This window comes from Lotus japonicus, chromosome 6 (assembly GCF_012489685.1).
Source record: "Lotus japonicus ecotype B-129 chromosome 6, LjGifu_v1.2".
Classification (NCBI taxonomy): Eukaryota; Viridiplantae; Streptophyta; class Magnoliopsida; order Fabales; family Fabaceae; genus Lotus; species Lotus japonicus.
The window spans coordinates 58,173,930-58,198,042 of NC_080046.1; the positions used below are offsets into that span (position 1 = coordinate 58,173,930).

A 24,113-nucleotide genomic window follows, 5' to 3' on the forward strand; every position below is an offset into this window, starting at 1 on the left:
TACTGAGCTAAGGTGCTATTAATTTTTAATTTTTTTCTAATTTATTTAAAATATTTAAAACGAATCTACTCGCAAGCAAACTAAAAATTTCTTTGAATCAAGCAAATGATATTGCCATAAATCCTAAAATTAAAAAAAGGGTAATTTTGAAGGTTTCATTTAGTGTACACAAAAAAATCCTTGTGTAAGGTTGCACCACCCTAGATTTACCTGTTATAGTGGGTTAATATTCAGGTAAATCTTTTTTTAAATTTTTTTAACTAATTATCTAACCTTAGTTTAACCACCACCCTAGAAAAAATTAAAAGCCTAAAAAATCTTTGATCTTCATCTTCTTCCTCTATCATCTTCATCATCTTCAAACCCAAAACTGAAATTGACACAAAACCTATTCCCTCAACCACCACTCCTCCTACTTCCTCACCCATCACCACCTGAAACCCACAAAATAAAGAACAAACCCAGAAAAATAAATTTTCCCCAAACCTCATCAACCCAAATACAAGTTGAGAAACAAAGTAACAAAACAAAAGAGGTTCGACCCAAACTAAGCTGTACTAGAAACATCTTACAAGAAGGAAAAAATAATTGTTCCAACACCCACTAATACTAAGTACCCAGGTTCTATACAAAGTACCCAGGAGACTAACACCCCCAATTATAATATCTATTTTAGACCTCCAAGCATCTAAAAACAGCAGCAAACACGCTATTACCCCTGCGATTTTCCACCTACGCACATACCTAGAAATAACTTCCCAACAAATCACCTTAGCTCGTTCCCTTTCTCCCCTATCACCCCATCGATAGCGAGTACCTCTAGACACAAAACCCAGATCTGGAAAACAAATCAAATTCACCAATCAGAAGCAAAAATAGTTCATCTGAACAAATAGGTGCCTTCCTTTAAACCGTTGGAGATGAAGGTGAACAGATTGGTGGGAAATCCAGCACCACAATCCTTGAACATATCAGTTCTTTTTCCTCTGAGCAGATCTGTCCCAATCGATGGGAAATCCATCTCCTTCATAGATCGGTCCTTTAAACCGTGTTGGTTTTTTATTTAATGGTGGTGGGTTAAACCAGGATTAGATAATTAATTAAAAAAAATTAAAAAAAGATTTACTTGGTTGGAAAGTAACCTACTATAGCAGGTAAATCTAGGGTGGTGCAACCTTACACAAAGATTTTCTTGTGTACACTAAATGAACCCAATTTTGAATTTTTAAGGAAAAATATGAGGGCAAGAAAGAGGGATAATGAGTTCAACCTACACGTTCTCTTCTTTTCATTCTAGCTCCTCTCCAGTCTCCGCCACTGTGCCGTCGCTGGTTGCCTGTGCCACTCGTTGTTTCAGTCAGAGCCACCCACTGCCCATCTGCACGAGGCACGCCCCAACCTTCAATTTCTGTTTTCAATCGCTGGGAAGTGGGAAGGGTAGGGATTTTCAATTTCTGTTTCCCCTCTTTTTAACAGATTAGGAATATTTGTAAATTTCAAGTAAATTTTTGTAATTTTGAACCTTAGGAATCATACACCCTTTCTAATTCAGCTTCTGATTGTTGATAATCTACTAATGCCTGCAAGCACTATAACTAATTTGCTAATTCAGTCTAGGCTGTGTGTATTTGATCTGGTGAGGTATTTTAAACAGAATGATTTTCCAATATATGGTTGGTGGCATTTTATGTTAGACGAATTAAAATAGGTTGACGATGAAAGGTTTCAGGCATTAGAATACATATCCTGATAGAAGGACAAAGTTTAGAAAGCACTGGGCTTTCTTGCTTTTCATCCTTTGCCGCTGGAAGTTAGTGGTTTGTATTTGGTTTAGCTTGTTGTTGCAATCAGCTTTTGGGTTGTTGTGAACGATACAGGGCATGTTTTGGTGACTGTTCTGGGTTGTTAGTGGCATTTTGGGTCTTCTTGCTTTCTTTTCTTTGTAATTTTACCCTTTGTACTCCTTTTAATGCATTCATTTTGTTTTCTTCTATTGGAAAAATGGCAAGTCTTTTTTTATTTCGGTTTATAACTTTATATATTGTGTCAAGTGTAGATTTGCGGTTTTAAAATTTGCCCGGGCTTCACAAAATTTCTGGTTCCGCCACTGTTCATAAGCCCTAACAGAAGGAGAAGACATCGTCGCTGCTGGAAGTCGCCTCCGACTACCGCTCAGCCAATTCCCGGCCACCGCGTTTCTGCTCCGATGAAGCTCTCAAGTACCGTTTTCTCTTCAATTTTTTTTCGTTTTTCTGCGTCCTCTGTTTGCACTTTACACGACCCTCTATATGGATATGATTTATACAGTTGCTCAAGTATAGATATGATATGGATATTGTTGAAAACTGTAAATGAGAAAACTGATTAACATTGATTTGTAAAAGCTACTGATTCAAGAGATTACATCAGTATTTATAGAAGAGCACTTAGCTTGTTGATCAAGCTAACAATCCTAACTGATTCTGTTATGAAAGCTGTTATGACAGCTCAGCATAACTAACTATGACAGCTAACACTAACTAACCCTATAACTGGCTGCATACACAGTCAGCAAGCTAACTAACAGTAGCTTCTCTTACACGTTACATAGTGTACTCTAATAGACCCCCTCAAACTCAAGGTGGTGAGGAAAGGATTCTCTCAGCCACATGGAGTTTGGAACGAAGAAGCTCAAACCGGGTTGGAGAAAGAGCCTTGGTAAAAATATCTGCAAGCTGGTCTTCAGAAGGAATATGGTGAACAAAGAGAGAGCCATTCAACACCTTTTCCCTGACAAAAAAGATATCAAGCTCCATATGCTTTGTTCTGGTGTGCAGAACAGGGTTGTGTGTTAAAGCAACAGCCCCCATGTTGTCACAGAAAACTCTAGGAGGAGAAAAGGGGACCTTGAGCTCTTGCAACAAAGATTGTATCCAAAGTAACTCAGCAGAAGTATTGGCAAGGCTCCTGTATTCAGCCTCAGTACTGGACCTAGCAACTAAGGTTTGCTTTTTGGAACTCCAAGACACCAAGTTAGGACCAAAAAACACACAAGATCCTGAGGTGGACCTTCTGTCATCAGGGTCAGAACCCCAATCAGCATCACAAAATGCAACAAGAGGAACTGTAGAGGACAAGGAACAAGGCTTGAGGTGAAGACCATGATGAATAGTACCCTTAAGGTACCTTAAAATACGTTTGACAGCCTTCCAATGATCTTCTAAGGGCTGGCTAAGAAACTGGCAAACTTTATTCACAGCAAAACTGATTTCTGGCCTTGTGAGAGTAGCATACTGCAGGGCACCAACAATGGACCTGTACAAGGTTGGATCTGCAAAATAATCAGACCCATACTTGCTCAACTTGGCACCACCAATCATAGGAGTATAATCAAGCTCTTTCAAGTAAATCATGTATGTACTTGGTTTGAGTCAAAAGCAAGGACCTATCTTTCAAGTGATGAACCTGAACCCCAAGAAAATAATCAAGCTGACCCAGTTGCTTCAGAGAAAATTCAGAGTCAAGATTCTGCACTACTTGCTGTACCAAAGGTAGAGAATTGCCTGTAATGATGATATCATCCACATAAACAAGAATGTAGATGACTGAACCTTTTATGTAAAAAGTAAACAAGGATGGATCACACTTGCTAGGTGTGAACCCATACTTAACTAATGCTGACTTTAACCTTTCAAACCATGCTCTAGGGGCCTGTTTTAGGCCATAGAGAGCTTTGTGTAGCTTGCACACAAGTGTAGTATCTGAATTCTGAAAACCAGTAGGTTGAGTCATATAAACCTCCTCTTGGAGAGCTCCATTAAGAAAGGCATTATTCACATCTAATTGATGAATATGCCACTGCTTGGTGATGGCCAAAGTGAGAATAAGTCTGATTGTAATAGGTTTGACCACTGGTGAAAATGTTTCTGAATAGTCAAAGCCTTTAACTTGATGATATCCTTTGGCAACAAGCCTAGCTTTATACCTATTAATGGTTCCATCTGCATTCTCTTTAATTCTAAATACCCATTTGCATCCAATAGGCTTCCTATCCTTTGGAAGAGGGACCAAAGTCCAGGTACCATTAGCCATCAAAGCATCATATTCTGCCTGCATTGCAGTTTGCCATTTGGGATCCTTAAGAGCCTGTTTGGTAGTTGTCGGTTCTGCCTGAGTAAGAAGCAAGGTGGGGAACAATCTAGGCATGACAATGCCAGACTTGGCCCTTGTCTGCATAGGGTGAACATTCCCAACTGGTTGAGGAACAGAACCAGCAGAAGAAGATGTAGATGACTGATGTCCTTGGGCTGCTGAACCAGAAGAAGCTGAGGGCAAGGGAGAATGCATGGGCTGCTGCTGGACAGAAGAAACACTGTCTTCATTGTGCTCAGGAGAAGGTGCAGAAATAGCAGCAGCAGTATTAGGTTGCTGAATGTGTGCAGCAGCAGGTATGAGAGGAATAACAGAAGACAATCCTTGTCCAGAAGTTGCACTCTCATTAGGATTAAACAGTGCATGATAGGGGTATGTAAACTCATCAAAAATGACATCCTTGGAGATGTATATCTTGCCTTCATTGTCCATGCACTTGTAACCCTGATGTGTAGAAGAGTATCCAATAAACACACAAAGCTTGGATCTCAAAGACAACTTGGAGTAAGTATAAGGTCTGAGATGTGGATAACAAGCACAGCCAAAGACCTTGAGAAGCTTATAATCAGGTTGCACCTTGAAGAGCTTAAAGTAAGGACTAACATTGCCCAAAACTGAGGTAGGCAATCTGTTGATGAGAAACACAGCTGCAAGGAAAGCATGATCCCAAAACTGATATGGCAATTGAGCATGGGCCAACAATGAGAGACCTGTTTCAATTATATGGTGATGCTTGCGCTCTACACTACCATTTTGATGATGTGTGTAGGGACAAGTAAGCCTATGAACAATCCCTAACTTAGTGAAATAGGGCGTTAAAGGCTTAAACTCTGTTCCATTATCAGTTTGAACTGATTTAAGTTTTAAACTGAATTTTAACTCAACCATGGCTTGAAACTGAAGGAAAACAGAACATGTATCTGACTTCTTCTTAATGGGAAAAATCCAAGTAAAGCGAGAATAGGCATCAACACAAGTAAGAAAGTATGAAAATCCACAAGAGGACTCAATGGAAGCTGGTCCCCATAAATCAGCAAACACAAGTTCCAAAGGAGAATTATAAACAGTACTAGAAGAATGAGAAGGTAGTCTATGTGATTTAGAGAGACAACAAGCTGAACAAACTGTAAATTTTGCTTTATTAGGTACTGGAATATTACAACTATTGAGAGCTGAATGCAAAGCCTCATGATGAGGATGTCCTAGTCTAGAGTGCCATAAACCATAAGAGGTTGGGCATACAATAGGAGAACTAGGAACTGAAGACTCAGTACTAGGCCTAGAAACATCAGAACTAGGTAAAACAGCAGATAAAGCAGAAACTGGAGCAGAAACAGCAACTGGAGACAAAGGAGCAGAAACTGGAACTGAGGACTCCTTAGAGAGTGAAGGAGTGTGCATGCCTTCAAAGGTGTACAGACCATCTGGACCAACAGTACCTTGAAGGAGAATCCTAGAGGTGGCCTGACATTTCACAACACAAAAGGAAGAGTGAAATTCAAAATACACATTGTTGTCTTTAGCAAACTTGCTTACACTGACAAGATTTTTGGTTATATTTGGAACTAAAAGAAGGTTTTTAAGAGTAAGAGTGGTTCTAGTGTGATATGGAGAAGGAAAGGAAGCAGAACCTATAGAGAGAATTGGCAAACCTTGTCCATTCCCCATAAGAATGTGATCATTACCAGTAAGGGAAACACTGTCTGAAATCACTGAAGCATCATTGGTAACATGATGTGTAGCACCAGAATCAGGAAACCAGGTGCTTAAGTTTGCTGAAGCAGAGGAAGATCCCACAGTTGAAGGTGGTCCAGTGAGCATAGCTTGTGGAGGTCTTGCTACTGAGTTTCCAGGCCTTGGACCACTACCTGAAAATTGAGAGTAAGGTGCATTGTTCCACTGTGAACCAGCAAAGGGATGAAAACCAAACTGCTGTGAAGAGTGCCCCATGCCAAGTCCAGGACCAGAGAAAAAACCAGGAAAGGATGCACCATTGCTAAATTGCTGGCCAAACTGTGTAGGACTTCCAAATTGTGAAGGACCACAGTAAGGAGAAAAACCAAACTGAGGCATCATAGGGAAATTAGGAAAATTCATGCCAAAACCAGAGTTCATGCCAAACATGCCAGGAGACGAGGAAGAAGAAGATCCACGATGGTAGCATATACTGGCATCATGACCATATTTAGAGCAAATCTGACATTGTACCTTGCCTCTTCCGCGACCACCGCCACGTCCATCGTAGCCGCCACGAGAAGAGTTACGACCACCGCCACGTCCATCGTAACCGCCACGACCACGCGAGTCAGTGTAGCCACCGCGATCGCCACCACGATCATCATAGGAACGTTCCTCGTAAGAGGAATCAACTGAATTGGAAGCGTAATTCACTTCCGACGCTGCAGGCGATGGTGTCGACGGTGGAGCAGGTGTCACCGGTGGTGGCGACACCTGAGATAGCAGCGCTGACGGTGGATTCGCGTTGAGCTGTCGCGAACGAGCGCGATCCAAACGCGCTTCATGCGCAATGATCATCGCTTCGATTTGCGAGATCGGGCTTGGCAAATCGCGATTGTACACGATCGTCTGAAGATGACTATAGTCATCAGGTAGGCCATCGAAAAGCGCTTCCAGATGCTCGCGATAAGAAACCGGATCACCAATGGTGATCAACGCATTAACAATTGACTTGATGCGTTTGAGATAATCATAACAAGTTTTCGATCCCTTGGAAATTGAACGAAGCTCAGATCTGAGTTGCGTGGATTGCGCAAACGAGTGTGCTTTGAAGAAATCAAGCACTGCTTCCCAAACCTGCCATGACTAAGAGCAATTCACCACTGTAGGAAGCACAGTCGGTGAAAGAGAAGAAAGAAGCCACGTGAAAAGCGCTGAATCCTGCTGCTCCCAAAGTTGATATGCAGGATTTTCGACTGCATTCACACGATCTTCTTCACTGAGAAATCGTGGTGGAACATCAGGATGATCAAGAAAACTCTGCAATCGGTGAGTTCTCACGATCCCTTCCACATGCTGCTTCCACGAGAGAAAATTTGTATCATCAAGCTTCAAGGTAAGCTTGTGAACCAGAGCAGAAGAACTCAACGATGGTTGAACCATTGGAACTGAAATCTCAGGAACTTCACCAGCCATGGTGATGAAGAAGAAGAAGAGAAAAAAAAAGAGTGAGAGATCTCAAGGATCACACCACGCTCTTGATACCATGTTGAAAACTATAAATGAGAAAACTGATTAACATTGATTTGTAAAAGCTACTGATTCAAGAGATTACATCAGTATTTATAAAAGAGCACTTAGCTTGTTGATCAAGCTAACAATCCTAACTGATTCTGTTATGACAGCTGTTATGATAGCTCAGCATAACTAACTATGACAGCTAACACTAACTAACCCTATAACTGGCTGCATACACAGTCAGCAAGCTAACTAACAGTAGCTTCTCTTACACGTTACATAGTGTACTCTAATAGATATGAATAAGCCCAATGCATACATGTGGTGTAACTTGCCTTTTATTCCTCTTCTTATATGCATACACATGCTCCCTTAAAATGTTAGAGTAAGCTTTCCAGTTATATTGTATCATGTGTTGTGAAAATAGTTTGACTTCTAACTAAAATTTTGTTATTTATGTATGCTTACCCTTTATGGGATGCACTAAATAATATTACCCTTTATTATTATTATGATGTTGGATGGTGAATTTATTTGGTTAATGCCTCCTGATGGTCCTAGTAATGTATGTGTTCTTCGAAAGCTCTACTTTTAATATTTTTGCATATATTTATTATTGATTTCTGGTTCAATTGCCAATTGCTATCTACATTCTGTGCAAACCTAAACTAGATGCAAATTGAGTAACACATCGATCTATCTACTTGGGTTCAATTGAAAATGTTTTTTAATCAATTACTTTTTTTCTTTACTTTTTCTCCGTTTTATGTGTTTATTCTGTCATCTCACTAGTAGTTCAATGTTTCCCAGGATGTTCCTTTGCTGAGGAACTAATGATATCATTACGAGACAACAGAGCACAGTTAATGATGAACAAATATCGCTATGGGAGGAATCTTGTCACTCCATTATCCTCTTTGCCTCCTGTGCAACTTCCAACACAAAAGTATGTTGTGTACTATTGATCATGTTTATATATACAGTTAGTTAGGATTTTAAATAAAAATGATGGCATTGCGGGTGCTATTTATGTTTTTAAGTAGAATCTTATGCTTCATGTGTATCTTCCAGAATGTTACTTGATACATTAGGTGTTGACTGCCTTTTATGTTTGGATGTAGGGAAGTACATTTATGGTATGTTTTGCCTCATGAGGTAAAGAGCAAAAACCTATTGGACCCACTACAGCATTTTTCACTTTAGGCCACGCTAATTTCTTCGACGGAGAAAAAACCGTAGCTGAATTAGAGTATAGGCCACGGTTCAAAAGTTGTGAACACATGAAGACCACGACTGAAGAAAACCGTGGCATCTACGTTTTCTACCACGCTTCAATAATTGTGGACGGTTCATGGCTACAACTTTCCAACCGCGGCAACCTAATCCCACAAATATAACCGCGGCATAAAAAAGTCCTAATACTAAAAAATTCCCTTCCGCCAAAATTTTGTGAACCCCGCGCGTGTTTAGAGTTTTGGCACAACTAAAGGATTAATTTTCATTAAAAAAACCTTAAAACTAATTAAAAAATAGAAACCCTCAAACCCCTAACACTACTACACAGTACGTACTATCAGAGAAAGGATTTTGAACCCTAACTTTCTCCTTGGCTGAACATCGTAACCCTCCTCATCTCGGCGACCTCCTCTCTCCGCCGGCGACGGCTTGTACGACCCTCCTCTCTACGCTGCTTAGGTATGTTATTCATATATATTTGCTTGTTCCTATCATATCAAATTTGTGTTCTTGGCCCTTCTTGTTTCATGTGTTATACTATTATGCGACCCTCCTCTCTACGTTGATTACCCATTGGATGGTGCTATCCCTTTGTAGTTGGTTTTCGGTTCTCTTTGGTTCTGTCTTTCTCTGTTTCTGTTCTGTTTCTTCTTTGTTCCTCTCTTTTCCTTTCTATCTTGTTATGTCTTGTTTTCTTGTGAAAAGTTGAAATTTTACTCAAAAGTGATTACTTAGGAAAATTGATTTTTGAAAGGAAAAACTTTGATCCATGGTATCTTGGACTAGATCAATTTTGTCTGTAACTTGTTTTTGAAAGAAAAGTGGTCCTTAACCAATATAATTGTGTGGCCGACTGACTGATCTTCTCTTTTTTGTATGCATATGAAATTCCAATTGTTACTTCAGAACTTTGAGCAGAGGTATCCACATCTTTTTCAACCACTGACCGAGAGCAAGGAGCAAGAAGATTAAGAGAAGGGAACCAGTAGCATCAAGCAAAAATCAGTTTTCTTCAACTGGTACTTCTCTCTTTGTTTATTTCAATCACTAATTGTCTTTTTGCACTTGCTTTCTTATTTATCTGTCAGAATGTGATCTGCAAAAAATGAGATGAATTCTATGTTGAGTTTAAATGTTTATAGTAGTGCTGTTCCGTGGGGTGCTGTTGTGACTATCTTGCTGTCCTTTACTTTGTTTTTTCTGTGCGCTGGGGGTATCCTTGCTTCTGAGATTGGACTTGGCAATTCTCAATTTGGTTGGCTTGCTCCCCTTGGATTTTCATTCGTGGACAGTAGCTACAGGACATATTTGTATATCAGCAGATTGCTAGGAATTGAACTATTATGTATTGCTAAACCATTTATTATATCTGTGTACATGGGATTTTTAGAACCCTTATTGCTAAACCATTTACTATATTCTTTTTGGCCTTTCAAAAACAATAGTTGCTACCTTTGTGCTACCTTATGCTTGTACTCTTATCTTTCTTTTTCCTGTTTCTGTGTTGAACATGCTCACTTGGGAGGGTCTTTGGTTCCAAGAGTTATTCTATCTATATATATTTCAACTTTCACAAAAAAATGTTTATAGTATCTTATTCTCATTTTGAAAAAAGACACATTTATCTGTCAGAATGTTTATAGTCCCCAACTGTGATTGTATTATTTTTCTAATATTCATTCCTATTAAGCTATGTTGCTCATGACATGGAACATGCTTGATGAACCAAAATGGACCAGGCCCAGGATGATACCCTTGTGTGAGAGGAAGCTGATCTAGTGGGTATTAACAAACCCAAGAAGCAGCCTAGTGATTTGCTTTTTTGCTCTCTTTTTATGTGATTTCTCCTTGTGCTTTTTATGTTTGGAAGTGAGCTCACTTTTTCATCAGTTATGTGGCTATAGTGATATATATTTGACTTATATTATATGTGAGTTTTAAACTGGTTTCTAATTTTTATTTTCAGGAAGGTTTAGTTTGGGAGTACAAGGGAGATCAAACAAAATTAAGTTTAATTACTCCAACAAATCTTGAGGGGTAAGTTACTCTACTACTTGATTTTGTTTATGCTTAAGTTTGGAACATGACATGGGGTTACATATGCTTTGATCAATATTTGATTGCTTTCGAATTCAAAAGTTGAATTTTATTTAGTGATAGGATGTTAGTCATGCCACTTTTTTATATATTATTTAATTTATTTCATTAGATTAAAAAATGAAGGACAAAGAGTGGACCAAACTTCCAAGGTTTTGTCCAGAGTATATCATGGGCGTTCGTCGATTTTTAGACTTTGCCTACACTAAAGGAAGACCTCAAGGAGATGAGATTTTATGTCCTTGTGCCAAGTGTAGAAATCACTGTTGGACAAAAAGAAATGTGATATTGGATCATTTGGTAGCTAACGACTTTCTAAAGGGATATGATGTTTGGGTCCACCATGGGGAGCAAATAGAAAGGCCAATGGAAGTTGATGATATTATTGCAGATCAAGAGGACTCACATGACGACATTGGTGGCTTGTTGCACGACACATTTCGAAATGTGGTAGAAGCAGAAGTTAGTGAGGGTCCTAATGAGGATGCTAGAAAGTTCTTCAACTTGGTTAATGAGGCAAAGCAGGAGCTATACCCAGGGTGCATGGACTTCTCCACCTTGTCATTCATGATTCTACTGTATTTGTTGAAGTGTCTTCATGGGTGGAGCAATGCCTCATTCACCGCCCTCTTAGAACTATTGAAAGAAGCGATGCCTAATTTAAACATTCCTTCATCTTTTAACAAGGCAAAGTCCATGATTAAGGATTTGGGCCTTGATTATAAAAAAATTGATGCATGTCCGAATGATTGCATGTTATATTGGAAAGAGCATGCCAATGACAACTTTTGTTGTGTTTGTGGAGATTCACGGTGGAAGGAAGTTTCCCAAGCAGATTGTGGGTCCGAGCAAACAAAAGATGATTATAAAGTTCCTGCAAAAATTTTGAGACATTTTCCGTTGATTCCTAGACTTCAAAGGTTGTTTATGTGTTCAACGACAGCCGAGTCAATGAGATGGCATGAAGAGGAGCGCTCAAAGGATGGGAAATTGAGACATCCTGCTGATGGTCAAGCATGGAAGGACTTTGATCAGCATCATCTTGATTTTGCTTCAGAGCCTCGCAATGTAAGACTTGGCTTAACCAGTGATGGATTCAATCCATTTAGGACTATGAGCATAGCTCACAGTACGTGGCCTGTCATGATGATGGTATACAACACTCCACCTTGGCTCTCTATGAAATCTGAGTATACAATGCTTTCATTATTGATTCCTGGACCAAAATCACCAGGAAATGATATTGATGTATACCTTCAGCCACTGATAGGTGCAAAATAGTGGCTAAAAAAACATGACAACATTTAATAACCGTGGCATAAAATAAACCGTGGTTTTAAGCTTCTGGAACAACCGTGGCTATAGCTATTGGCCACGGTTAAGAACGAGTGGTGTTAATATAACCGTGGTTCTAGATTTTATGAAAACCCGTGGCAGAAAGATATAAGCCGCGGTTACAAATGGGTGGAGAGAACATAACCGTGGCATTAGGGTTTATGAAAATCCGTGGCAGAACTATATAGGCCGCGGTTACAAATGGGTGGTGAGAACAAAACCGTGGCATTCGAATAGTGTGTAAACCGCGGCTAACATGTCTAATACTACGGTTTATGACACGCGGTATTACATAAACCGTGGCCTTCCATTTTTTAATTAACCGTGGATTAAACTTGGCAGAACCGTGGCACATGAACTTGGCCACGGCCGCATACACTGCGACAAGGAAACCGTGGCAGAACCGTGGCCTAAGCTTTTCGCCACGGTTTTTTCGCATTAGCCCGCGGTTTGCCGTCCGCGGTGGAAGGCCAAAAATGCTGTAGTGACCGGTATTTTGAAATTCTATCACCTTGTGAGAAAGAAAATGTACTTCTTATGGGTGGGGAACAGCTACAGAAAAGTGCACTCCTGACTCGTGCATTGGTTCGCACTACAATAGCAAGATGTAACTTTTATTGTTCTGATACTAGTTTCTTGGTTTTTCTTCCTTCTTTGTACATTTCCTTTGTATAATATTGTTCTTGTATGTGCCAATTTCCGAGTTACGTATTTTGCTTTTTTTTGGAATTTATGTCGGTATTACCGTAGAACTAGAAAGAGAGTTTTGCTAAATATTTCTTCATTACTGATGTCTTTATCCTTATATTTTACTTTTTATTTTCCGTAATTGGTGGGTGCCGTTTAGAGGATTGGTAAATATCACGCAAATCTGCTATAGATATACTTATTCAAAATTTCTGGTACCTCACTAGTTTATCTAGTGACAATTTTGTGGATCACACCTGTTGACATTGTTGCCCTATTCATCTCGAATCAACCACATTTTGTCACTCCTAACCTTCAAAAACTGTTAACACTATTTGATTAGTTCTCTCATAGTTATCATATTTGGACCTTGGCATGGAAAGAACTCTATCTGCCATGGTTTATTTGTAATCCGTATATTGTTACTGTTGTGCATCATTTAGTTTTGGTCTTTCTATATAATGACAGTGGTCATATATCTAAACAATTTTGTTTATTGCTAGATCACGTAAAATGTCAGATTGATCCAAATTTGTTGAAGTTTAGGAAGAACAATTATGGCAAGCCAGAGGTGTGTTTTTGTTTTGTTAATTTATTACCTCTAACTTTTATGCGATTGCACTTCATTCTTACTTAATTGAATTAAATTGTTCATTAAGTTTCTTGTGAACGCTCAAAATATGTAGTTGCATATTGAACAGGTGGACTTGCAATATGCTGATGATTGGAGCCTACCACCACTGCATTTTAATATCTCTCACACGTCATCTTTGATAGCTTGTGGAGTAACTATGGGTTCACCTGTACGTACTTAGTATTCTGTTAAACTCATGTTATTTATTTATTTATTTTATTTGCAGATGGGTCACTATATTTACCTTCTAGTGTTATTACTTCTTTCTTCTTATTATCATTTTTCTTGCTGAACACCATTATCTTTGAACTGATTTAACTTGCTATTGATATTGTAGATTGGAATTGACGTGGAAGAGAAGCAAAGAAGATTAAAGGATGATATTTTAGCCTTCTCACGACGACGCTTTTCTCCCCATGAAATTGAAATGCTTGCTCACATTGCTGACCCTGAGCTTCAGCGTCAGGAGTTTATCAAATTATGGACTCTGAAGGTTAGTAAGTTTATTGAATGTTTCTACTGCTGTTTGCTTTCACTTTTACTACTTGGTTAAGAGTCAGGTGAGAAACAATGTCACTATTGGAACAATTATCGCGAGAGTATTTAAGTATTTCTTTTCATTGAGCTAAATGGTTAAGATGTAATTTACAAATTACTTTTCTAAGGTGTCTAGATGCTTTGTTCCTTTTTGGCACCAAGAAAAGTAATCTCTATTCTCTCCTAGAAAACACCCTTTTAAATCTTGATTTATTTACGATTTCCTTATTCTTGTGCAAATTATTCAAGTAAGCAGTTAAATATGATAATGTAGTGAGTGAGCATAGGTTGAAAACCCAAATCTTTTATGTTCTGCAGTTGTCACTTACAATGATATTTTCCCATTTATAGGAGGCATATGTAAAAGCACTAGGGAAGGGCATCCGAGCTTCACCTTTTAAGACTTTTACTGTTCGATTAAGAGACCATATAAAAGGAGGCATCCATTTGCTGCCTCATGCGATTTCTAAGATATGCCTCAATATTGGCTAATATTCAGGCAGGAATTGCAGTATAGTGTTAGGAATCCTTGCTTCAGTAGTAGCACATTAAATGTTGGCATGTGAATTATTGGTTTCCTTTGTCTTTAGCATTCCACTTTTCTAACAGGCACCTGAAATTACTGTTGAGCCTTCTGATGATAACATGAAGAATCTTTCAAGCAATTGGCAGTTCGTGCATCTGGACCTGGCTGGTTCTCATTATGCTGCCATTTGCGTAGAACAGGACATTATCAGTGCAGGTAGCGAAACTTATATTTTTCTTTATAAGGAGTATATCGCATCACTGCTTGTGGCCCCATGTTAAACTATTTTCTGACGTGCTTAGATGCATCCACATTTCTAGTTGTGCTCATTTGTGGTTGAACTAGTTTTATGGGTTTGCTAGTTGCTGAGCCTCATGTTTGTGATGTGCAGGGCCAAGGGAGCATTCCAATAAGTGTTACCCTGCGAAAAACAATCCCATTTGTTGAAGATGAGTGTATTTCTGGAAATGATATAGCTGTGGTGATTGGTGGCTTGAGCAAACTGTTAGTGTGTTGATTAGTGATTCTTTAATAAAATCGAAGTTTTGCTCACAGCTTTACTTTCAGCATTTTAAAACCAGTAGTGCTAATTTATTCAATAATTTAGTCATCTTGCTTATAGTAAGATCTTTGAAAAATTACTCTTCTGCATTGCGTTATTTTTAGACTCCCTGAAAAAGTTCACGAGACTTATTGTGATATCAAATGTATAGTATTGTGATATTCATATAATTTTCTTCCTACCTTTGATATTTTGCCTTTTAAATTATTTACTATTCCATTCTCAGTTTTTTGAATTTAAAATTGATACTGATGTAAAATCTTGTGTCCTAATGGATTTTTTGGTGATCTGTGTCCTAATGGCTTTGATTCTCTTTTCAGTTTTATGAATTTGAAAATAATTACAAAAATAATTTTTAAAATTTGTTTTTCAGGAGAAGAAAAGAAAAAAAAATGTAGAGCAACATGTTTTTCCAAAGATGAAATGACTTGTGACTTGAAAGAAAAATAAAAATAAAAACAGAAAACGTATTTGAGATTTTTTGGGATTTCAATTTTGAAAAATAAGAAAAATGTTAATACAAAACGAAAAATCTCAAATATGGCCTAAGGAGTACTTACCAATTACCATAGATTGGTGTGTAATATTTTGGCCATGAAATTGAAATGTTTGTACTCTACAGCAAAATTTCCCCAGACAGAAAATGTTAAGTAAAACACAATTGGCCCAATTAGACTTGGGCTACCTCAAGTTCAAACAATTGCACAAGCTTCAAGTGCAGGAATATTTTTCAAACCCTGGCAACCCAACCCAACCCCACACCACACCACAAGCTTCTTGCACTTTGGAGTGTCAAACAATTCATGTCTAGCTAGTCCAAGTTACCCTTTTGTATATGGGTTGTAATTGTAAAATTTGTAATATCTGTTACATATACTCTGTCAATCATATTTTTCTTTTAACTAAAAAATGAAGACTAATGTTAAATCAAGTAGATTACATGCATGACAGTGATTTTATATGGGGATGAGAACTCACTGTAGTACTAGTGATTTTTAATTCAGAAGTTTGATCTAGTTTGTTGATAAGTGTTTATCCGGGGCGTTGAATGGGTAATTAATGGATTCTTAAAATACTAATTAAATAGAAATTCAGACACACATTTAATTAATATTGATTTATAAATTCTTTTATAATTAATTTTAAAATCAAAATCAATTATAGAGTGAAACTTCTCAATAAAATAAAAGTTAATACAAATATAATATGATGTTAATAAAAAAAATGCACTCTTGAAAAGCAAAACACAAAGGGTACAGTCAATTAGGCATATGCCAAAGAAGATCCTTTCCTCCACTTGCCCATTCACCTACAAAAGGCACTACTAAGACCAACATGTCTCCCTCCTTTGAGCACCATTATTGTCAGCTTCTTTAATTTGCTTTCATCAGCAACCATTTCTCCATCAACTCTTGTTTCTTCTCAAAATGAATCTCAAGTTCAGATCCTTGGATCCAAAGCGCGTGTTTGCATCAATGATGGAAGCAGATGAAGGAGCAAAAAGGGAGGAAGAACGGTGCATGTTAGAGCTCCTATTTAGGTCATGAGTGAAGCTGTGAAGATAATCTTCTTAACCTAGAAGGGCAACCAATGAACCTTTGGCAATGTATCCATTCAATATCAGATATAAAAGAGCAAGCACTACAATAAAAGCGCTCTATGTAAGCGATCTAGCAAATTAATTCACTTCGTTAATTTGCTGTTAATTATGCCCCATAATTATATTGATTGATTATGTCATGAACTTACTTATATATTTATATACTCAATGGATGCTTTAACTAGCAAATTCTATAACACTTTTTAGTTTTGATGTTAATTAAAAATTGCTGGGTTACCAATTGTGCTGACAAAGCTGATGAGATTATGTATATGTCTGAAAATCGATAGGATTTTATATTACTCCTAAGTCAGGACAAAGTCACAAAGAAAAAAAATTAGTTAAGTCTACGGACACATCACCTCCTGTAATAAATTCATATTTTCTTTATACATGTACAAACAACTATGCAGTCTGTTTCTTCTATGTACATTTTTTTAAATCATTGTAAGAGATTGTATCAGTACTAGCTCTTTGTGTTTCTTAAATCTTATACTTTTCATACCATATATTTTATTTCATAGAAATTAAATTTGAGTTTCAGATGCTCTCATCTTTAGTTACTGTCATCAGATCTGTAAAGAAACATGTTCCAGATTTTTGTATTTTTTCCTTTAGATGTTACTATGCTAAAAAATGTTCTTTAAAGCATATACATATAAGTATATATATGCAGCCACACCCACAAGTACAATATTGTTTTTGTTTTTGTTTTTTGGACTACTAATGTGAATGTCAGGAATTTGTAAACTTAAGTCATTTAATTAGCTTTAATATAAAATTATTAGACTCTTGTTAGAAAAATAAGTTAGTTGTTTATTGATAGAGAAAGGGAAGATTGTATGTACGTTGTTAGTTTAGCCAGTTGATAAGATAAGCCTTCAAATTTGAAAAAAATTAATATAGATTTTAATTCAGACTGAGTCTGTGAGTCTGGAGTAGAGTGTGTCATATATTCCAGATGAAAACTGTAAAAAGGCATATGGAGGGCGAAAGAAATGAGAGCTGGGAACTAAACTGAATATATAATCATTTTATCTGTTGTAACATTTGTATTTTATACTAACTTTGGCCTGATGGTGCGCAATTAACTTAAGCATAAACTTCTATACCTATAATAAGATATGATAAATCAATTTTAGACTGCGAGATTTAACGTTTTGATTCCCAGCCAGTGCTATATATCCTTCAATTTTAATTAAACTTCAGCTAAGAGATTTCGAATATCTTCTTTTGGCTGAATCATATCCTCTCAAAGGAGGTTGGGAAAAGTGAGAGAAAATTTCGTTAAGTAGAGTGAATGACTCATCTAAAGTGTGTAAAAAGCCTCTCATTCTAGGGAGAGAATTCCCTTAGGGAGATGAGCCCCTTGTGGGTGGTAGAAAAAACACCAAAGGGAAGAGAAACTAAGAAAGGCTCTCCACGACTCTATCTGCTAGGGTTTCACCTAGTTGTAGCATGAGAGAAGACATGAATGTATTTTTTTTATACATGATATTGTATAACGTGCACTAGTAGAAGGCCACAACTTTCATAAAAAAATCGCAAGACATTTGGTTTATGACAACTTGGACCGTCATAATATGTGGTCAGATGGACGAGCTTTAGAGGATGGACCTGCTAGCTCGTGGACTAGGAGCTCGCAGGAATGGAAGGCCTACGTCACAAGTGGCCCGCCTTGTCAGTTGGTCGCTTCGCTATTTTCCCTCGCTAACGTAAGATCTTGTTATTCCTACCCGAATACACACAATCTCGCAAATTAATCAACCGATCAGATACAATGAATTCATATCTAAGTTTAAGAGGCTCACCCACTATATAAAAGAATCTTCATTACTCATTAATTGAAATAATACAATAAACATTTCTCACTCAATTGACTCTAGCTCTAAAGTATTATTCAGGAACACAACTCCTTTCACTTAATATACAATTCAACATTTTCTTTGACATAAGTGTTCTTATTTATTTGTTTTTATTTCTTACACACTTGAATAATTCTAAACACACCTTAGTGTTTGTTTTAGATGAAATATGTGATGTGCAAAGATATGATTTTTTTTTTCTAATCAATCAATCAATATATATATATATATGTGAAAAAAGAACAACTTCTATCAGACTGATTTGGTGATGTGACAACTTCTGGTTAATTCTCATATGAAAAATTTCACGTGTCAATTTATGAGATAGTTTCTCTTCTCTTGACATCTGTTCACTAAAATTTATTACCAAAACAAATCTTGAAACTGATTGCCTTTAGATTCAACGACCACATTAAACTTGGAAAAACATCCCATTACCATTCTGTTACCCCTCGATACACCCTCAATGCCACTCGTTCCCAGATTGCCTTTGGATTCAACGACCACATTTAAACTTTAGCAAATGAGAAGGAAGAAGACACCACTCACCTGAACTAGGTCCACTACATGACTATGGAAAATTTATAGCTTGATTCTGTACGAAATGAAGCAACTCCTCATCCTGAGCAACTCCCAGATTGAGCCATCATCAAATTGGATCTTGGGTTACTGTTGACCACATCATTGAGCATTGGTTGAGTACCAAAAGGGCAGCTAGATGGTGAAAACATAACCATCGTTGTTTCCTATTGTATGGGTTGATTAGTTGATAGATATATAGTGCTTGAAGTGTATTTTCTCAAAATAGCTTTGTTATTTTAGGTCCTAGCCTATCATTGCTACTTATTTTAATCTTATTAGTCATTACCCTTATGGTGTTACAATTAAACTTTGTTATACCCATGGCCTTTTTTTTCCTTTGGCATGTGAACAGAGGTTTATCCGTTTATGGGAGGATTGATTTGAACCAATCTGGAGTTCTCAAATTAAGGATTCCAAGAATAGAGTAGCATTTACTGGAGGAGGGGATGCACTATGCAAATAACATAAATGTTTGAAATTTGAAAATAAAATCGTTTTTTGTCTGTTTCTTTTTTGTAATATGTTAAAAATTCTTTTGTTTTAAATTTTAGTTTAAAAACTCAAGAAAATATATGTACAAAGTACCATAAATTACAAAGTAAAACTAAAAAGCTTCCATGGGGATATTGGTACTTTAATTTTTTTTACTATGCTATGTTTGGCACACCTAGCTGATAGCTGAAAAGCTAGCTGAAAGCTTAAAGCTGATAGCTGAAAGCTTAAAGCTGATAGCTGAAAGCTGAAAAGTTACGTAATTGGAACAAAAGTGTTTAGTAAAACTAGCGGTTGAACGAGCTGAAATTGTAAAATGACATAAAAAGACATACTTGTTTTTTTTTTAAGGAAAGACATACTTGTATAGTTCTTTCTATATTTAACATTACTTTATTTTCACATTAAAACCTATATGATATTAATATTAAAACTATTATAAATATTTCAATTTCACTCAAGTTATTTATCATCTTAAAAATTTAATATTAATTTTTACTTATTTAATTTTCTATATTTTTATTAAATTAAATAGAATAAAACAAATTATTTGTAATTTGTAATATAAAATTATCTGTTTTATTCCAAAGTAGTAATTATTTGTGTGCAGGAAGGGTGTGCATATGAGACAAAGTGTGATAACTGATATGTAAATAGGTTTAGTAAAAAACATACAAGGCTAAAGGTGAAATTTTAATAAAATAATAAGGATAAAAATGAGAATATATTTAATAAGTTATAAGTTTTAAGCTACTGAAATAAGCTCATTCACGAAACACATTTATAGAGTTTTCAAGCTAGTCAAATAAGCTATAAGCTAGCTGAAAAAAATAATAATAATAATATAACTTTAGATTTTTTTCACAAGTTTAAAGTAAATAATATATATTAAAATATGAGGACGTTGCCCCCGCAAGATGGTTCGTCCCGGATTGGGAAATTTGCCTTCCTGAATTCTACAACGACGCGGTTTGGGAGTTCGACCAATCCCGAGTGACGCGCTTCTATGTTGGTCGCGTGATCCTAGATGGAAGACAGATATCAAGTTCAGCGGGAGTGGCAAGTGAGAGATTCTGATTTCTGCTACAATATGAGGCAATACATGAAGCTCAAGTTTCCAGAGGGGTGGGTTGAGTCTTGTTTTGTTTTTGGGTGAGACTTCGTTTCGTTGGATCATGTTTTATGCTTTGAATAATTTATTCTAGTAGTTGTATAGGGTTTTGATTAATTGTATCGTTTGGAACAAGTTCAGATATTTTCGGTTATTTTCAAGTGGTTTACTTGTTATAATAACGATTTGGTTTAAGATTGGAAAAGTTTTATTTCATGACTTATTAAATGGAAAATGACTTATGAAAACTACTCATAAATCCATTCTTTATAATGCAACTTTTAAGTGTTTTTTCTTGTTCCTAAATATAAGTTTATTTATAATATTAATGGAGCATTAATTATTTTTTTTCAAAACTATCCTTATATTTAATATGAAAGAGACAATGAGATTCTGAAATAATAACTTAGAAAGAGAAATTTATAAGAAATTAAATAAGAGTAATCTAGGAAAGTGAATAAATTCTTTTACAAATTTATTGCTTGTAACTACTTTTCTTAATTTAAGAGAATTATGTGAAATTCACTTATATAGGAACGGAGGAGTAATAAAGAGATTTGTCATTAATTATGTTTTAATTAAATGACGCAATTTTTTTTTCGTAATATCCGCATTTGGTTACTAAGGTAATGGCTTCGAAATTCGTTGCGTTATAGTTTAGGTTTGTTTGACCATAATTCTAACGACTTAGTTTTGTAATTAGCCAATTGGTTAGAAGAAATTAAGTCATGTTCTAATTTTTATTGTAATTATGTACTTGAACATCCTGGATGTGACTAGTCGTGTAATCATTTTAGCTGACCAATATGGTGTTGGACTGTACAATCGTTTGGGCTGACCAAAACAGATAACAAAAACATATTTCTATGTCATACTAGGGTCATGATTTCTACCTTGATGATCAAAAGTAGAAGAGGAAAAACAAGAAAAGCAATCTGCCCCAAGACAATGGCATCCATCTATCTCTTAGTTAAATGCTCAACTTTTGTTAAAATGTGCCTTTCAATTTATTCGAACATTGAAGAAGATGAAGGACATCAAATGAAAAGAAGGCCGATCATGTAGCTTTACCAAATAATCCACTTTGTTGAGTGTCCTTCATTAATTGACTTGGCAGCAACCATTTTCTGAACTGCATCAGATGCCGCAAATGCTGCATTGTTCAAACCTAACCTTTGCAACTCATTTAGGAAACCATTAGTATCTGTTTCACTGATTTAATAACTCATTTGACTCTATATTTCATTTTTTTCTGCCACGCTGAGATAATCACCTAACCATTAGTATCTGTTATTGTGTTTAGCCCCATTATTTGGCTTCCTACATGGGAATCACAATTTAGATTTTTGCCACATCAGCCGTAAAAAACCTTCAAAGACTTGCACTTTAAGGGAACCCATATAGCAGGTAAAGAGCATCATGGTTTTGACATTTAATAGCCAATTAGCCATATTTGGGCTGGCAATATGATATTAGGTAGGAAGAAACATATCTAAAAAGCAATTTAGAGTTCTAAAACATGTACTTTTGAATAGGATGAATCACATGTCACAAACCACTATCCCATCACTATAAACATTGTCAACGAACTCAATGAAATTGAAACTGTGAACATAGTCAACTAACTCAAAACAGTCACTACCTACCCTTCCTTCTCCCTTTGCTTATGCCTTTCTTGGATTTTTTTTTGCTGATATTTCCTTCTTCCAAGACTTTTCCTCCATCTCCTGACCTGGTGGCTTCTGATGCCTCACCTTCAGTATCAGCATTCGGAAGCACTGCCAATATAGAGTAAAAGTTCATTATCAAAGTTTAGCCTAAATATAAGAGAATAAAATATAGTTAGTAAAGAAGTGAGAAAGTTCCTTGCCTGCTGCACCACTTGCTTGTGTAAGTTCCCGGTCCTCCTTCTCCTTTTTATTCCTCTTCACTTGCTCGTTACTGGCTTGAACTATGGATACTAGGTCTTTTAATGTATTCCAGAGCTGTGAACCTTCTTCAAAACGCCCTGGCACTGCCAACTCATGGAGTAAAAATTCAGGATATCAGATTTTAGCCCAAGTAAAAATATGTGAAAGATCTCAAAGAAGAGAGAAAGTTACTTGCCTTTTGGAGTGACCTCCTTCTCCTCCATCTGCATATCCATCTTCAATCCTTCTTTATCACCTGCAGAAATATCAAACGTGGGTAGGATATTATGTGCTAGGCTAGATTTCCAACTCTATTTTGTGATACAAATACAAATGGCACAAAAATTTAAACTTAGATACTTAAGCTTAAGTTCATACCATCTTTAATTGCTTCATCGGGATTAATTTGACCCGCAGCTTTTGACTTTTGAACCCAAATAAAGTCTTCTGCCTTCTCAAAGCACATCGTTGCTGCTTCATAGTTCTTTTGATCATAAAGCTGCAAAGGAAGGAAGAAATGAAACCATATTAAATTATAATAAGAATCCTACCAATTGCCATCGAACAATGATTTAATAAAAATGTTAGCTCATATAATTGATTAAAACCTCATGGCCTCGCGTCTTCCAATCTTGTGAAGAGCTCTCTACTTTCATTTTTGTAACGAAAGACTCATCGAGGTCTTTGAGCTGTACCAGCTCTTTACTGCGCCAATAATCAAACATAGGTTCCACAGAATCCTGTTTATCGTCAAGAATCCATAACCTATTCCGAGTGCGCGTGATAGCCACGTACAGTTGCTTCAATTCATAGCACATGATACCATGTCTTGAAGGATCGAAACTCGGGAACTTCTGTGTTATGGGCACCGGCATACCAAGTTCCTTCATGAAGCCATATATCACCCTCCATTGATTTTTGAAGGGTGAAGAACCAAAAAAATTATAAAGCAGCACATCCTGAAAAAAAGGGAGAAGAAGATTACAAAAATTATATAACATTGCAGAAGAAGGATAGAATGTTTTTTGAACAACCTCAAATTCCAAGCCCTTGCATTCAGAAATTGTTAGAACAAGGCTACGACTCTCCACATGCTCTAAAACATCCTTCTTCACGGAAAGATCTCGTACCAAGATCACTTGTTGTGCTCCGAAGCTTCCACCTTGACTCCCCAAAATTTTTTCAATTCCATCCTTGCTCTTTTGACATTGGAGAACAATGGGAGGTTCTCCAATAATCAAGCTAGTCTCAGGCTTCAACCGATCGATAGAATCAGGGAAAAAATGAGATAGTAGATCAATCACGCTCTGATATAATTTCAGAACTCCATCATGTGTCCGAAAGTTCTGAGTCAACAAAAAAATATCTGAAACCATCTTTCCTTTTTCTTTTTTCTGGAAGGTTCTGCTTGATTCTCCCATAAATTTGTGGTAAAAGAGGGTTTTTATATCCTCGAATCTAATATCAACCCCCCTTGCAATTGTCTGTGCTGTGTCCCCGGAAAAAATAAAACCATGCTCGGCATTGGGGCAAACATATTTCAGCAAGCAAATTTGGCTCATTGTAAGGTCTTGAACCTCATCAATGTAGACATAATCTATCATATCTCCCTT

At 36.7% G+C, this 24,113-nt stretch overlaps 2 protein-coding genes across 2 annotated transcripts; one reads left to right on the forward strand and one right to left on the reverse strand.

Moving 5' to 3' along the window:
* Nucleotides 1-9,598: 9,598 nt before the first annotated feature.
* On the forward strand, nucleotides 9,599-13,171 carry LOC130722756 (uncharacterized). Its single transcript, XM_057573583.1, has 3 exons — nucleotides 9,599-10,431; nucleotides 10,529-10,599; nucleotides 10,772-13,171. Exon 3 carries the CDS (start codon nucleotides 10,780-10,782, stop codon nucleotides 11,938-11,940), a length of 1,161 nt encoding a protein of 386 aa, XP_057429566.1. The 5' UTR covers nucleotides 9,599-10,431; nucleotides 10,529-10,599; nucleotides 10,772-10,779; the 3' UTR covers nucleotides 11,941-13,171.
* An 8,910-nt stretch (nucleotides 13,172-22,081) lies between these two features.
* On the reverse strand, nucleotides 22,082-24,104 carry LOC130721897 (uncharacterized). Its single transcript, XM_057572491.1, has 6 exons — nucleotides 23,535-24,104; nucleotides 23,109-23,459; nucleotides 22,879-22,999; nucleotides 22,697-22,756; nucleotides 22,461-22,604; nucleotides 22,082-22,368 (listed from the first exon to the last, which is right to left on the reverse strand). The coding sequence occupies exons 1-6, from the start codon at nucleotides 24,102-24,104 to the stop codon at nucleotides 22,229-22,231; spliced, it is 1,386 nt and encodes a 461-aa protein (XP_057428474.1). The 3' UTR covers nucleotides 22,082-22,228.
* Between the last annotated feature and the right edge of the window lie 9 nt (nucleotides 24,105-24,113).